Genomic DNA, 13,120 nt, shown 5'->3' with positions numbered 1-13,120 from the left:
CCGTTAATAATAATCACCAAATAATAAATGTCAATACCCAAATAAAGAAAATATATAAAATTTGAAGACAAATCAAAACATTTTACCCTTTTGTATCAAAAAGTAAATCTTTAATGCCTGAAGCCTAAAACACCCCACTGATGGCGCTAAAAACTAAACTTATTAAATTAAAATTTTTGGTTAAACTGATTTTACGTACTTAAATCTTATCTTTAAATTAAATATTATCTTGCTATCAACTATCCTGAATTTCTAACTTAATAACACTAAACTAATAAAATTTTAAATACAAATAAATTTTAAGGCCGGACCTGTGCAACTTTTTACGCTTGAGTGGCTGTGACTAGGGTCAGACGTCTAACAAAATAATACGTGGTCGTATGTAGTCAAATTTTACGAATCAAATTTAAAACATTTATTTACTTAATGGAATGATTAAATATCACTTAGAATATTACTTTATGACTTTCCACATAAAATTTTGCGATTTGAACATGCATGTCATGTGACAATACAAGCAACACCGGCACACGGACTATTCGCGGCACATCAAAGAATCTATTAGATCTCTGAGCTGGACCTATTTTATTTACTGATTACCATTTTTTGTATTTTTTTCAACTAATAAATATGAGTTGATCCTTTCTTATTGGTAATAATTTTACATAAAACAGTAAAAATACTTGGGCTTGAAGGTGCTAACTCTATTTTTGTCTTTAAATAGTGAAAAAAACACATTTAAAATCTATAAAAATTAAGCAAACAGACCCATATTTTTAAAATTTCGTTTATTTTTTGTGTAATTACGCAATTTAATTTTAATTTTGTTTGATACACAAAAAGCTCCAACAAGAAAATTTAACTCTTAATTTCTCAAACTTATTAAAAAATTAGTTAACAGCTTTATTCACTAAATTTTATTAAATCAGTTAGTGTTCAATGTTTTCTGAATCAGGGTGTTACTTGACAAGGATTTTTCTATGCAGGACTATGCCCTTTTGAATGAACAAAACTTAGCAGGTTTTCATTTTCATCATTATGTATTTTCACTATTTAATACTTAAATCTTATCTAAACAGCATGCCCTTTTTATCTATGTATACATGGTTTCCCGGAAAATGTGGGAAATCTAATAGTAATAATTTAACTTGATCAACACTAACTAAGGACCTCTTAAAACGGAGTCCTTAAAACACTTGTTTATTTAACCAGGAGCGGACTAGTTGTACATTATAATGCCTAAATTTTTAACACCCAGTATGATACAGACTCTGAAATAAAAAATATGTATAGCTTGAACCTTAAACTAAAGAAAAGGCATTTTTGTTCATTATCGATAAGGTAAACCGTTTTGGAAAAAAAAAAGTTAAGGAATCACTGTTTTATTTTAATTAAAAAGAACCATGATATGTTCTTTTTGCAGCGATGACAGTTATTCAAACAACAGAGAAGTTCCATTTTAAGTTGATTAATTAAGAGTACATGTTTTTAACAATGTGGTGTGGTTCTTAAAAAACAACCTGAAAGAGAATGTAAACGAAAATGTTTTTGCATCTTTCTATCGGCACGTTTCTACTGGTACACAATAAACAAATACCTATCTTTCAAAACTTGCCATCTTTCACGTTGTTATTACATTGATCCTTTATTTTTATAAAAATCTATTGATTTTTAGATTTCTTGGTAAATTTAATTTAATTTACATCAAAATATGGAATTCACGTTTATTGAGTATACAGATATGTATCTTATGTATGGTCTTGCGTGTTGCAATGCATTGGAAGCAAAAGGGTTGTATGAAGAAAGATTTCCTAATCGCACTATTCCAAATCAAAAGACATTTCAACGAATTGACAAAGGTTTAATATTACTTATTAAGGTAATATTATTGACTTTCCTTATTGTAATCTTAGAAAGTTTTGAAGAAAAAAGTACTTATGCTGGTCAGAGAAGAACAGTACCTACGGTACAATTGGAGGAAAATGTTTTGGATGCTGTGGCTGATACTTCTTTAACGAGCACTCGAAAATTAGCCGCTCAGCTTAATACATCAAAAACAATAATACATGAAGTACTTTAAGAACAGCTGTTACATAATACTTATAACATCTACAAAAAGTGCATGAACTAACTCCTGAAGATACATACCTCCTCGTAGAATACAGTTCGTGAACTGATGGCTATTAGATCAGCAACGAACTAATCCAAACTTCATTAGCATTATTCTTTTTACCGATGAAGCAGGGTTTACCAAAAATGGTATTGTGAACTTTTGTAACTTATTTAACTATAAAATCCTCATGGCGCTGTTGTTTCTCACCATCAAAGTCAGTTCTAAGCAATTAATATCTAGAAAGGAATCATTGGCAATTTTTTGATTGGGCCATTCCTATTACCCCCACGATTAAATGGAGAACTTTATTTGGAGTTTCTTCAGAACAAAATAGAGCATTTATCACTTGGGATCCGCCGAAACATGTATTTTATGCATGATGGAGCCTTACCTCATTTCAGCGTTGCTGTAAGAAATTACCTGAATAACGTTTTTCCAAACCGTTGGATAGGTAGAGGAGGGTACATTGCCTTGCCTCCTCGGTCTCCCGATCTAACGCAATTGTATTTTTACCTATTACCTCAAAATCTTGGTGTATTTAACTCCTGTCGAAACTCGGAAATAACTTTTACAGAGAATCAGGATTCATTGTGATCACGTAAAACTTATATTAAGTTATACCAAGTATTTCAAAAGTAATTATTCAAGAAAATCCGATTTCCAGCGGCGCCACAGTGGTAAATTTTTGGAAATTAGCAAGAAAAATAGAATGGTGAGGATTATTTGGCACAAAATAATAATACATGATTGCAACCGATTTTGTACGATAACTTAGTGAAAATGAACTATCCAAATAATTTAAAAAAATCCTAATGAATTAAAAAGTCAATTGAATGACGCGATTTCAAGTGTTCTTTTTTGTAATTTCTCTTTTGCTATTATTTTGCATTTTGATAAGTTATTTTTGACATTTTGGTATGCAAACTCTATATATTTTAAATCAGGAATAATTTGCAGGAATAACTGCATAATGTATTTTTAATCAAAAGATTAAAAATACATTATGCAGGATATTCCATTAAAAAAACTTCATACTTTAATATATTGAAATCGCAACGTTCAATTGTTTTTTACGAGATTTTTAATAAAAACAAATGAAAAAACTTTTTAATTTAAACCAAAGGTCTATCTTTTTAAACAAAATAGATAGCTATTTTAATAAATATAACGAATCACCCGTGTACATTTGAAACAAAATAATAAAGGTTGGTAATACTTAGAATAGGAGTTGTCAGTACATATACGTAAGTTTATAAATACATAGAAAAATAATCAACTAAGTATTTTTAAGAAAGTACACTAAATTTCTTTAATTTATAATATTGTACTAACATTAATTTACTTGACAATAATTATAAATTAAAATCGGTATCACAAAGGAGAAGCCTAATAAAAACTTATAATTTCGTCAAAACTGTAAATACGTATCAAATTTTAGAACAATCGGACAACTATAACTCATACTTAAAATTCATATTCAAATATAAAATGCATCCATTTTCAATGCGCCATATTGATTTTTTTAAATCTAATTAAAAATTCAAATTTATCATCCTCCAAAACCCCTATATACCAATTTTTAATAAAATCTAACCAAGTTAAGAAGTACCCCCTACCCTTAAAATGTAATATTATATTTTAAGGTATCGAAACATTTTTCAATATCCTTCCTAAACATTTTAAAAGAATTTCCAATTTCTTCAATGGAAATTGAATTACAAGCATCTCTAATTATTTGTTTTATTAATTCCCTGTCATTTGGTAATGGCTCGGAATAAACAATTTGCTTGAGCCGCTAGCCGGCCCCATAAATAGGAATCAGAAATGGTTAAATCAGGCGACCTTAGTGGCCACTCAATTGGGCCGCGTCTTCCAATCCATTGATTCGGAAAAGTTCTAGTCAACCATTCTGCTACTCGAATAGTGGAGTGCGCTGGACAGCCGTCGTGTTGAAAATAAAGATTTATTCTTTGATCAACTGGTAAAGGTTCTAAGTATTCTTCAAAAAATCTTTACAAAATTTGAAGATACGTTTCTTGATTAAGAGATCGTTCAATAAAGTATGGTCCAATAATACCTAAATGGTAAGATATGGCGCACCATACGTTGACTTTTTGAAAATATTGCCTCTTGCCATGGATTACAAAGTTTGGCGTTTCATTGGACCAAAACCGACAATTTTGAGATGAAATTATACCATATGTCGTGAAAGAAGATTCGTCCGAGAATACAATTTTCTTATGAAAATCCCTGTTCTCTAAAATTTTATGACCTAACCAATCAGAAAATAATAAACGGCGCGCTTCATCCCCCTCTTCTAAAGTCTGCAAGTACCTTGGTTTGAATGCTTTAATATTGTTGGCATGATAAATTCTTTGCAATTCAGATTTGTTGTTTATGTTCAGCACCGCCGACCTAGCTTTCAATGACATTCGAGGTTCTCAGTAATTGACTCCAAAGTAAGTACAATCCTTGCTTGCAGCATCGTTGTCATCGTATCTCTTTTTCTGCTTTTTTTTCATCTCAACACTACCCGTGGCCTCAAAAAGTTTAATTAGTCATCTCGCAGAAGATATTGTTACTTTACGATTTGCGGATATTATGCACGAAAAAGATTCAAAACGTGTGCACAACGTAACGATTGCACAAATCAAATATGCCTCATTATTTAGGTGTTCATATTCAAAATGAATTAATTTTCCTTCTGGGAGAGGAAATAAGACATGACATTATATCTATGTTAAATGCTAGTAAATATTTTTCAATTATTTTGGATACGACTCCTGACGTGAGTTATCAAGACCAACTAACTATTGTAATAAGGTTTGTTTTATTAAATAATACATCAAAGCAAATCGAAATTAGAGAGCATTTTTTGGGATTCATTTCAATATGAGATTCGACAGGCCAAGGCTTAACTAATGTTTTATTGGATTTGTTGGAGACTCACAACATTTGTTTAGGCGATTTAAGGGGTCAGGGATATGATAATGAAGCGAATATGAAGGATCGCAATAATGGTTTACAAAAAAAAATTATTGAATTGAACCCTAGAGCTTTTTACGTGCCTTGTGCAGCCCATAGAAATTACAAGTTTCTTTGCTATTGTGCAGGAACTTTACGTTTTTTTCTCCGCATTAACTAAACGTTGGCAAGTTTTAAAAGATGAAATCCCAACGTTAACACTAAAACCTCTTTCTAGTACTAGATGGGAAAGCAGAATAGATGCTCTGAAAGTTCTTAGACATAATTTAGGAAAAATATACGACGCTTTATTTGCACTTTACTCTGATAATAACAGGGACTCCGATACCAAAACTATGGCTAATTCATTACTCTTAAACATTTAGTCGTTTAAATGTATTTGTTTCATTATTATATGGTATAATGTGTTTAAATAAAATTAATATTGCAAGTAAAGTGATGCAGGAATCCGATGTTGCCCTACCTAATATTATTTTAATCTTAAAACAGACTAAAACATATATAACTAGTATTAGATCAGATGAAGGTTTCACTGATATTTTAGAGAGGCCAAAAAAGTTGCCGATGATATTGATTGCGACCCTTCGTTTCCTCCGATTAATATTGTTAGACCCCGAACAAAAAAGCGTTTATTTGACTATGAGTGTGTAGACGAGGCCCCTAAAAATCCAGTTGATCAGTTTAAAATTAATTTTTATTTTGTTTATTAGATACTACATTATTAAAATTGGAAGAAAGATTCGAGCAAATGAAGCAACATGATACGTTGTTTAATTTTCTTAACAACCTACATAGCTTTCTCCAAACAGAAAAATCAATTAGGTTTGCAAAATGTGAAGCTCTTGAGAAAATTTTATATGATCGATCAAAAAATGAAAAATATATTTTAGCTCAAGATTTATCTGATGAAATTGATAATGTTGCACCCTATATTTCCCCTGAAATGAATGCCTTAAATGTTCTTACCTACCTATTTGTAAATAACCTCATCTATGTTTTTCCCAATTTAGTAATTTCCATTAGAATTTTCTTATAACATTACCTGTCACAGTAGCTAGTGGAGAAAGAAGCTTTTCTAAACTCAAAATAATAAAAAATTATATACGATCCACGATGGGTCAAGAGAGGCTTTCTGACTTATCAATAATTAGTATTGAAAAAGAAATTGCAGAAAATATAGATGTGTCTAACATTGTTAAAACATTTGCATTAAAAAAAGCGAGAAAAGCAAACTTTGTATAATCATTGGATATGTTAGCTACCTGTCCCTTTATGTATACATATACATATTATAAAGTGCATGTTGCGTATGTAAATAATATGTATGTATGTATTTAATTACAACTTATTTGTAAATATACATTACATTACAAATAAATTGTAAATAAAATTATGATTTAATATAAAATAAAGTGTTTATGTTTCTAAAATGTTGTTTTTTTTTAACGTTAAATTATTTTAAGTTATTTATTTACAAATGTTTATCAAAAGCCGGATTCGGTGGGGTAAAGGAGGGGCGGCAAAATTTTTTTCGCAGATACCCTAGGAACGGCCCTGTGCACAATGACAATTTTCTGCTCCAAATTTAACATTTTTCTCTAAATTTTGATAATATTATTAATAACTTTTATAAACTTTACAATAAGATAATGACATAAGTACGTTTTTTTGTGCATAACTTTGACAGTGACAATGTTTTGCCCCATTTAATTGAGAATGTTTACATTTAAAAAGTTCGACAAAAACTCTAAATGCAGCAAAAAAATAACCCAATATAATAAGCGGCATGCATTCCACGAGCAAAAAATTCCTACCGACCGAAAAAAGTATTTATTTGGTTTTTGTTAATCAATAAATAATTTAAACGTAAAAATCAAAGTAGGCCTATGGTTATGAAATTCAGTATTCGGGGATAATTTAGTATTCTAAACACCTTTTTCTTAAAAACTTTTTTTATATCTTGCCTAGAAATACTACTTTACCTACTCATAAAATTTAAAAAATGCTCCTAACAAGGCATGATTGATTAAAAAAAAATAAAAATATGCTGAATTTTATTTTTTAACCAAGCAGGGCTGGATGCCAAACGGTCAAATTTCAACTACAAATTTTTTTGTAATTTTGACGTATAAATTCGCTCATCCTGGGACACACTGTATGCTATTAGGGTAGCAACGGCACCATGGAATTACAACATTTCCCTTCAATACGGTACACGGCGATTATTGCGAATAATTATCTAGACTGATAATTTAATTTAGATAATTCTCAAAATCCAGTAGATCATCTTTATCAATAAATCAAGATCAACCAAATTCCTTTATCAATATCAACACCGTTTTTTATAATAAAACATTACAAAACACACCTATAGCAATAGTTTCTGAAGTATCAAAAGATGCATTAGTTTCTTTAGGAAATATTGATGTAGTTTCATTACAATTTATTAAATTACCTACTTAGAATCTTGTCATCGGCGCACCGCCCGCCTTCCTCATCTTTCGGTTTCGTTCAATGCAATAAAAAGTCCAGCCAGCAGTCTCTATCAGTCGTTTGTCGAGTGAGCCGACGAGTCGACGGCGTTTCGTTTGTGTGCTATTCATTTATCAGTGTTTACTATATACTTATTTAAAACGATACAAATTGCATTTCCTAAAACATTTTTATTAGTTCGGATTGGTTCTTGATCAGATTTACTGACCGAATCATTACAAGACCGAAATGAATCACCGTCAGATGCCGATGCAGCTTTTATTGAATCTCTGATTGATGATTAATGGAAAACTAAATTGCTAGAATAAATTTCATAAGGCAACAACACTTTAACATGGAAAATCAATCCAGTTCATCAGGTAAAATGGTGGACTTAAATGCGATTTGTCGCCTCTGCCTCTCGCATCAACCAGATACATTAAAGTCGATTTACGAGGAGATACTGACGAAAAATCAAGTGCATCAGAAGATCGAGCTGCTGCTTCAAGTGAAGGTAAGAACTTTTATCGGAAATTTAGTTTTTTCCATCCAGATTTAATAAAACCTGGTATTGTTCAGTTGCAATTCTTGCAAGTGATCGTAAAGGCGAGATTCGCGGGACCGCTCAAGCGATACTCGACCTTCTCGACTCGACTTCGATTCTCATTTTGATGAGGAACAACGGGCAACCGTGTCTCTCTGTGTGTGTGTTTCATCGGGTAAAATGGCTGATGGAATAACACCGCTGGCGTACGTTGGGCACGGATAATGGCATCATTTACGTTTAACCGTTTGATTTTGATAGAAATATTGTTGTTTATAGGTGGAAAATTAGGATTTCTATTGGAATTTTCATGTTTTTGTTAAGTTTTACGTTGGACCGGCACTTAAATGAGGACTGATAATTTGTGTCATTATCAAGGTTTCTTTCACTATTACTTTTAATGCTATAATATAACACTTTCATTAAGTCTACCTGGAAGTATATCTTTCTTACTGGTACTGGTACCTAAGGCAGGTAATTTAAAAACCATAAGACTGATGCCATATACTTGTCCATTGATCACCATCAGTTTTTTTTGTTCATATGGCCTATTTCTTGAAGATGACTTGCCTCCATATTGAGCCAGCATTCAAATTCTTTATTAATATAAACAATGTTTATTTCAGAAAAAAATACAACAATAATGCTACACATAGCCTGTCTGGATTCTACTTAATTATTATAATATAATTAATTTTATCAATATATAATTATATTTATAAAAGATAAAGTACAAAATACAAATTTAAATGGAATTATTATACTATCAACTAAATTTAAAATAAAAGAAAAGAAAAAAAATGCATAAGATAAAGTTCTGAAAATACAAACCAAATTAACATAAAAGTAATGTACTGGTGAAAAAATGTACAAAAGTCCATGCCGAGTTTCCCCGAATTTCTTGGACTGATAAATTGCCTAGAACTTCCTAAAGTATATAATATCCTGAATTTTTAAAATTTAATTTCTTAAGAATATATATTTCTTTTATTATATGCATCAGTAAAACCCAATTTTAATCTTTACCTAAATCTCTCAGAGGGACGAAGAACGAATCACATAAGATAATGAGTCAGTAAATTCTATATGCTTTAATAATATCTTGCATCAACATAAAATGAAGGGTTTTGTAAAAAAGAATAAATATGCTGTAATTTCAAAATGCTAAAGTATCCATATTAGCTGGTGATTCCAATACTAAAGAAAATAAATTAGAGACATTTCTAAAATATATTTTTCGAATTGCTCTAAACAATCGTTTATTCTATATTAAATTTATCAATGAAGAGAATTGAATAGATTATAGAACAATTTAAAGAACCGTTAAAAAGGTTTTTTTTTTAAATTATTTTTGATACCTAAAGATAGTGTAACAGTCACAGTAGTCTTTCTCAGTTGGTTTTCTTCCAGAAATTGTATAGAATATACGTTTCGCTTAATGGGTTTTAATACCTTTCCAATATACCATTGATTGTCATAAAATGTGGCATAGAAATTTCCTTTTTTCATTTCTCATTGTGGATGTTCCAGGTAAAGCTTCTAAATCATCTTCAAACTGGTCGTAGATATTCATTTGATTATCGCTATTATCGTCTAGCTAGTTCAGGCTCGTCGTGTGTCTCACCTGTAGTGTCACCCGATTTATTTTAATTTTCTGATAGACGAGGCCTTTTATATTTTATTGTTGTTACATTTCTTTTTAGAGTCGGATCGTGGGGTCTTCATAATAAACCGTATAAGGCGATCGTTGCTTACTTTTCCGTTTGCTTCATCCAAAAGTGAAATAAATTGTTTGCTGGTTGACGCAGGCTTAAATACGGTAGAAGATTTTAAATTATTGCTAGCATCACAGCTAGTTTTTGATGCTAGGCTATTAAATTTGTTAGAACTCGGTCGACCAAAAAAACCAATATTCTTGACTTTCCTCAAAACTCGCATCTCCTTTTTTATCTTTTATATCATACGTATAAGCCTCGTTGTTAAAAATTTCATTTTCGTAATCGTTATCTCTATACTGCTTATATCCACAATTTCTCCCCAAAACTCGTTATTATATTGCAAACCCAATTTGTCGCATTATAATAATACATCTTTAAGTAGTTTTTAACCGTACTCTTAATTTCGCTTTGTTCCAGATAATCATCAGTTTCAATTTGACCACTGTCCTCTATTTTTTTGGCCTCTTTCTTTGGGAAATATAAAAGTACCTTGCATATCATGTATAATAATAATAATCGTCCTTATTGTTGTTCTTATTCGAAATAAAATATCTTTTTGACTAAAATTAATTACGGTTGAGAAGGTAGATGTCCTGAACGAACAATTCTAAAAAGTTTTTCGCAACTTTGACTACTATAAATCCAATGAAAAAACATTTTGTTCATTTTATACAGGGTGTCCCAGCGAAAACGAAACAGAGGTATTTTTGGTATAAAAAAAAAATTTTTTTTACAAAAATCTCGAACACGTCGATTTTATTTTCGAGGGGGACAACTTTTCCTTACCAAGGCATCCTGTTGTAAGAAAGGGTTTTAGGCATAAAGGTTTATTTAAAGCATTTTTCCAGAATTTTATTTGGCTTTCATATCCAGAAGAAATCCATCAGTCACTCAGAAGTCACCATTTAAATTTAAAGTGAAAACGCTTTCAACACAGGGTATAACACGATCCCTCTTTCTATTTAAGATTTAAGGGGTGCTTTCAACCCCTCGTAAAGGATTCTAGGTATTAGGGTGGCCTCTTAATTAATAAGTGACCCCTTTGAAATTAGGACTTCCTTATTCTTTTAAAAATATTATCCAAAAAAGAGTCCATAATACCGTTTTCATTTTCGCTGTTTCCGCAATTTTGACAAGCTGTTTTATCCAGAGAAATAATTTTAGCCACTTCAAATTTGGCAGTTATATTCAGAATTAAAAGACCTTTAAAATAAGGTATCATACGACCCCTCTTTCCATTTAGGATTTTAGGGTTGATTCCACCCCCTCGAAGGGGGTTGCTGGTATGAGGGTGCCTTGGTAAGGAAAAGTTGTCCCCCTCAAAAATAAAATCGACGAGTCCGAGATTTTTGAAAAAAAATTTTTTTTCATACCGAAAATAGCTCTGTTTCGTTTTCGCTGGGACACCCTGTATATTACTGTGAAATGCGTGAAATCATTTGTACTTTGCCACCAGAAGTCGTAATGCTATACGCATAAAAAAATATTGTCTTCGGATTGTTTAGTGCAATTTTTCTATAGGACGTAAAACAAAAAATCTGGTAGATACTTTTTTTAGTCAGTATTAAGGATTTTCTGTCTGATTTTGATAGAAATGCTATAACATATTTTTAATGATTTCTAAATTAACTTATCAATTTCACTCATATGTTTATTTCATCTTTAATGTTTCTACTTATTTCTTTTAACTTTTCTTTTTTGGATATCTGCAGAGCTTAAAATTGTGAGCATTTGACTCTATTAAGACATAACAGTTGTCAGTAATAAAATTATCCTTTACTCATATCATTTATATCATTATGATTATTTATATCATATCACAACACCAATAATTAATAAATAATCACCTTAATTGTACTTCCTGAAAAGCCGCCAATTAACTGTATTATCTTCTTATAACAATATGAGGTTAGGAAAATTAAAAATGTAAAGTTGTAATCGTCTCAATATTAGGGTAAATTTACATTGCGCGCGCAATTGTACATATAAGCTAGGATATCCACGGACCTTAGATTTCCCTGAAAACTTTCAAGACTAACATCGTAACATTGGAAGAATTGAAAATATTTGCTGATCTTTTATCCAGGTAGAAATTTTATTTAAATAACTAGAATTTAGTCTAGGAAAATTTTTTAATTGTAAGTGGTTGTAGATTTTTGGCCCAATGAACATTATATGTCTTGAAGTACGCTAGTTACCCCTCGAGTTGCGACACGATCAGCTGATCGTGTCGCAACTACATGAGGAGCAGACTTGCAAAATGCGGTTTGTCCAAAATTGTAAATTTTCAGGAAACATCAAGAACTGGTGCTACGAATCGGTCTTACTTACCGAGTTAGGACTTACTTACCAAAAAATTAGGAAAATTTAGGATAAGTAAATACTAGAATGACATACTAGAAGAAGCAAAAGTAACTTTTATTTTAGAAAAACATATGGACAAAATGCTATTTACATGCCTATAGTGGACAAAATGCATTTTGATTGTTATTTGGAAAAACTTTTTGGGTAAAATTACCACCAAAAAATAAAGAACCATTTTCTTTAAGCAGTATTTTTATTTTTTAACAAACTCAAATGAAATTAACATCTTCCGTATGGTTACAGTCACAATCCTCAGTTTCTTCAACATTGGTTTCAACCTCACACTGGTCTTCTAAAATTGGAACTAACCATTCCTGGATCCTGATTCCAGTTTTTTTCAGATAATGATGCCAATAATTTTTTTAAACTATCTACTTTTTTCCCTTTATTTTATCACCCAAACCTAATTCCTGTAATTCTATTTGATCGAATCTTGCTCGTGGTTTTAGGAGTGATTGAAACTTTTTTGTCTCATCTGTTTTGCGATATAGTAACTCAGTTTTCAGCAAAATATTATGGCTTGAACTTTTTTTCTTTAACAAAAATCTTCGACAAGAATGAATGCCAGTCACTTTTTTCAGATGCAGCAAAAGTTTTTTTATGTCAAGTAAATGCCAGTCAGTTCCAAGTTTTTGTACACCGCCCACTTTGGTGTAGTTATCCCAATATTGATCTGGAGTTTTTATAATACTATGAGACCTCTAATTGGAAATATAATTTCTATGTCCCTAATCTGCTCATATGAAAACGTTTGAACCTAAAACATTAAAGCATGCACAACATGATTATTGTTATTTTGTCCTCCACACCCATCTGCAAAAAAACAGATTTTCGTCGCATTGCCTGGAAGTGTAAGTTTTTTCAAAAAATCGATAAGAGCGGAAGATATCTCAGTCGCTCCTCTATCTGTTTGGTGCTCCATCC

At 31.1% G+C, this 13,120-nt stretch overlaps 1 protein-coding gene across 1 annotated transcript in view; it reads left to right on the top strand.

Annotated features, from left to right (window-relative positions):
* The first annotated feature begins 7,632 nt into the window (after positions 1-7,632).
* LOC126736794 (zinc finger protein 62 homolog) overlaps positions 7,633-13,120 on the top strand; it is a 38,675-nt gene continuing 33,187 nt past the window's right edge. Inside the window, exon 1 of the mRNA XM_050441343.1 lies at positions 7,633-8,084. Coding sequence (XP_050297300.1) covers positions 7,926-8,084 — 159 coding nt within the window. The 5' untranslated portion in view covers positions 7,633-7,925. The remainder of the gene's footprint in view (positions 8,085-13,120) is intronic.

Source organism: Anthonomus grandis, chromosome 1, assembly GCF_022605725.1.
Source record: "Anthonomus grandis grandis chromosome 1, icAntGran1.3, whole genome shotgun sequence".
Taxonomy (NCBI): Eukaryota; Metazoa; Arthropoda; class Insecta; order Coleoptera; family Curculionidae; genus Anthonomus; species Anthonomus grandis.
This window is presented reverse-complemented; position numbering and strand designations above follow the sequence as displayed.